General features: G+C 38.5%; 1 protein-coding gene across 1 annotated transcript; it reads left to right on the top strand.

Annotated features, from left to right (window-relative positions):
- Window positions 1-2,232: 2,232 nt before the first annotated feature.
- LOC122129076 (zinc-binding protein A33-like) lies at window positions 2,233-4,897 on the top strand. Its single transcript, XM_042704112.1, has 6 exons — window positions 2,233-2,808; window positions 2,967-3,062; window positions 3,441-3,671; window positions 3,847-3,869; window positions 3,946-4,064; window positions 4,510-4,897. Exons 1-6 carry the CDS (start codon window positions 2,404-2,406, stop codon window positions 4,818-4,820), a joined length of 1,185 nt encoding a protein of 394 aa, XP_042560046.1. The 5' UTR covers window positions 2,233-2,403; the 3' UTR covers window positions 4,821-4,897.

Below are 4,897 nucleotides of genomic sequence, written 5' to 3'. Positions count from 1 at the left end.
AATGTAAAGTGTTCCACTAAGTAAAAAAACAATACATGAACACAATTCATTGGTCTATATCTAAATCTGTATTTTTACAATATAAAATATGTATCCTCTGTGGTAGTTTCATATGGAACACGTGGCAGTTAAGTAGAAGTAACACACTCCCCTCCCAACACTAGCAGTAGGTGGTATTTGCTGCTGGTGATTATGAGGTTAAACTTGAGTAGGCCTCAATTGTTTGAGTGATATTGTATGATAATCATTTGTGACATATTCTGCATTACCTTTGTCATCTTCCCTCTTCAGCAGTAGCCCCAGTTTATGTTTGATTGTTATTGATCACCGTTACTCCATCAGTTAACTTTTTAACGTTTTCTCAACATGTCAACTACATGTCTGTACATTTAAGTCATCTACGTTATGTATATGGTTAAGTCTGAGTAATGGCCAACCAAACACATGTTATACTGCAAATTCTATTTCCTTTTCAAGTCTAAACACTGAAAAACAACTGTTTATTTTCTTACAATGGTGGGAATATGTTTTTCTAGATTCATTTGAGGTTTTTTAAGTAGACCTAATCTAGCTTTGGTTTAAAGGTTTTTAAGTACATGATCTAGATTTGTTTAAAGGTTTTTAAGTAGATCAAATCTAGATTTGTTCAGCAGTTTTTAAAGTAGATCTATCTAGTTTTTGGTTTGAGGTTTTTAAGTTATAAAACATGGAAAACCATATGTTGAAACTTCCTTCCTGTCCAAATTATTTAGAAATATACAACCGATGGAACTGTAATTAGGATCCTTTCTCTGTGAATATCATGAGTTGGTAAAAACCTTTGAATGGGTTCATGAATCAACCACCATAACTGTTTGTTATTAATCACATGCCTGTGCAGCAGGTGATTTTATTTTATTCTTCATGAACAACGAACATGATTGTCCACATGTGAGGAACCATAGACAGACTCACACACTCTATGCTGCACTGATTAGGTCATCACTCATCACTCCAAGTCCAGTTGAGTCCAGTTCTGTGTTTACCATGGCTCAGTAAAGGGAGAGACCTGTGAGTCTGGGAGCAGCTGGGCAACCTGAAGTTCAGAGGTCATTAAATCATACACAACACACACATGCTAACTTGGACATAAACATGTACATTAGTACCGCCATTTAATCATTATTTTACATTTTTTTTATTTTCATTGATGTGCATCGGTTGTGGTACAAGGTTTCGCTCAATGTAGATACCATCGATTGAAATTAATTAAAAGATTTGAAATTACTTTTCAATTGAAATTACTTATTTTCTTTCATCAGAACTTCAAATCTACCATAGAAAGGTGACCGGTTTTCTTTCTCTTTGTTTAAAGCCAAACTAAAACAGGTGCTAACTAAAGTCTGTCAGCCTAAGGCTGGATCCCAGTGCACCGCTACAGAATCCCAAAGAGAGTTTCGGTTCTGATTGATGTGGCAAAGACCAAAGCACAATGTGCTTTTGCAGTGAATATCAGGTTTTGAACGAGATAATATCATGTTAATGGTTTTCATGAAATATAACATACTGTCTCTGTGTATATAACTCCAGCATAACAACTGATTCTTCCATCTTTTGTGGATTAAACATGATTTGATAGTTAAGAGTCAAATTCATATTTCATGTGTTATAATAATTTAGCTTAAAAAGGTTAAAAAAAGGTATCTGAAGATAAATAATTTCATTAGGATTTGAAAGAATGTTTAGGTTAACATATATAATTTAGTATTGTATTTAAAAGCTGAAGAACTTCAGAATGTAAGCTTCCAATCAGATGACGTTACGTCAGTGTAATACCCTGCGTATGGGACTTTTAGTTTAGATTTGAGCTCAGAGATGTTGGAAGCGACATAGTTTTTTGACCGTGTGAACTTGTAGCTCTACATTTTCTAGTGAACATTTATTATGGAAGATTTTCTTGTCTCACTCGCGTTTCAATTAATAGCTTCTAAGACTGATCTCAAAATTGTGGTACAGAAGACTTTGAACCAAACGGAGTGCCACTACAACTAGGTAATTTGATACTTCCACACAGCTTCACTAAGCACTCACCAGAGTCCAATCCGGGTTTTCCAGTTCTATACTTACCGTGGGTAAATAAGGGGAGAGACATGAAAGCAGTTTAGACCAATCAAAAGTCTCTGAAGTTGAGCTACGGAAAAATCAGGGAATGAACGTTGACACATTTTACTTTACGTCAGCTATTCTGCCTATTCAGTTCGACACTTTTAGTCAGGGGATCTATTTTAATCTGGAAGCATATGCCATTGTTACTTTACAGATGATAAAGTGGGATTTACTGTAGTGATTTCTGACGAATAAAAGTGAAAGTTAAGTGTACACACTCAAAGTTTCCAGCGAAAGTGACTGTTTCTGTTCGAAAGGATGGCATCTAAACGCTCTCTACCTGAAGCGGATTTCACCTGTCCTGTTTGCTTTGACATTTTCAAGGATCCCGTCCTTCTTTTGTGCAGTCACAGCTTCTGCAAAGACTGCCTTCAGAAGTTCTGGAGAGAGAAGAAATCTAAAGAGTGTCCAGTTTGTAGAAGACAATCTTCATTGGACAATCCGCCACTGAATTTGTCTTTGAGGAACGTATGTGAGTCTTTCCTGAAGGAGAAGAGTCAGAGGGCTTCAGGAGGGTCTGAAGTGCTCTGCAGTCTGCACGGTGAGAGACTCAAGCTGTTCTGTCTGGAGGATAAACAGCCCATATGTGTGGTGTGTCAGGCTTCCAGGAAACACTCAGGACACCAGTTCCTTCCCATAGATGAAGCTGCACTAGATTATAAAGTGAGTTTCTATTATTTGCTTGTAGGTGGAAATGTTATTTATGACTATGCAATGGGAATACTTTGCCTTCTGTATCTGTGCTGTTACTGAATGAGTATCCACAACAACAGAAAATGAGTATAGATAATCATAGTGTGTGATGTATTTGTTCATTATAGGAACAACTCAATGCTGTACTGAAGCCCTTGCAAGAGAAACTGGAAGGATTTGAAGAAGTTAAAGAAACATGTGACCAAACAGCCAGTCACATTAAGGTAAGATTTACCAGAACAACCAGTTTCAGAAAGAGACCATTGAGTTCATGACACTGTTTCTGACATTGTGTAATATTACCTGTATGATATGATACGTAAACAACTTGTATTGTGCAGCTATTCAGTTTCATTACAACTACAATTGAAGTTACATCAAGCATCTCACTGAGCAATTTGATACAGATATTACAAGTACACAAACTGATATTTATATTATTAGTAGCATTAAGAAAATGACAGCAATGATTTCAGCCCTTAGATAAACTGCTCACTGTCAACAGTAATACACATTATTACTTTGACAATATTAATATTCGACAAATACATTTGAAAGTAACATTTTTATGACTGTCGTCCCTTTGATGTGTGTTATTCAAGGTCCAGGCCCATCAGTCAGAGAAGCAGATCAAGGAGGAGTTTGAGAAGCTTCATCAGTTTCTGAAAGATGAAGAGGAGGCCATAATAAGAGCACTGAAGGAGGAAGAGGAGCAGAAGAGTTTTATTATGAAACAGAAGACTGAAGAATTGAGCAAGGAGATGTTCACTCTTTCAGATACAATAACAGCTATTGAGAAGCAGATGGTTGCTGAAGACATAATCTTCTTACAGGTATGGACATGTGGTTTCAGTTCAGTTGGAAAAATGGTGAAATGTTTATGATATTTAATTTTGTTATATAATGTATCATTACTGTCCATTGTGTGAACAAGAAGTAAGCTATCAAGACAGACACAGAATATTGAAATTAACTGAACTGAAATCTGTGCTGTATGCTGTTTTCCAGAACTTCAAGGCTACCATAGAAAGGTGAGAGATTTCAATTTTCTCTTTTTTCCCCTGAACCCACACTAAAACTAGTACTAACTCCAGTCTGTGTTCCTAGTTCTAAGTGCTCACTGCAAAAACCACATGGAGTTTCAGGAGCTCTGATTGATGTGGCAAAGCACCTGGGCAACCTGAAGTTCAGAGTCTGGGAGAAGATGAAGGACATAGTTCAGTTCAGTGAGTTCTGTCACCTATGACACACACACACACACACACACACACGTTCACACAATCACACATACACACACAATCACACGTTCAGACAATCACACACACACACACACACACACACACACACCACACAACACACACACACACACACACACACACACACACACAACAAACAACACACACACACACACACACACACACACACACACACTCACACACAACACCAACACCAACACACACACACACACACACACACACACACACACACACACCAACTCAAACACACACACACACACACACACACACACACACACACACTCACACACAGTATAACATCAACTTAAAAATCAACGTTACAGCTAAATGACGCAGTAAGAACCAATCAGCCAACTGTAAAATAAGTCACACACCTGAGTCCATTTGCTCACCCTCTCCTCATCTCTCTGTTCAGCTCCTGTAGTGTTGGACCCAAACACTGCACACCCAGAGCTCATCCTTTCTGAGGATCTGACCAGCATTAAACGGATAGATCCTAGCCAGACACTCCCTGATAATCCAGAAAGATTTAATGCCTATGACTGTGTCCTGGGCTCTGAGGGCTTCAACTCAGGGTCACACTACTGGGATGTTGAAGTTGGAGACAGTCCATACTGGTATGTGGGTGTGACCCCAGAGTCCAACCAGAGGAAGGGGGGACACCTTCTCATGGGAGAGAGTGAGGTGTGTGGGGTATGGGTCGTATTCTACAGGACCTGTGCATGACTTGGAACAGAATCTCCACACACTCAGAGTGCATCTGGATTTGGATAAAGGACAGCTGTCATTCTCTGATCCTCTAC

Source organism: Clupea harengus, unplaced genomic scaffold (genome assembly GCF_900700415.2).
Source record: "Clupea harengus unplaced genomic scaffold, Ch_v2.0.2, whole genome shotgun sequence".
Lineage (NCBI taxonomy): Eukaryota > Metazoa > Chordata > Actinopteri > Clupeiformes > Clupeidae > Clupea > Clupea harengus.
The sequence above is the reverse complement of the archived record's forward strand: the minus strand, read 5'-3'. Positions and strand labels throughout refer to the sequence as shown.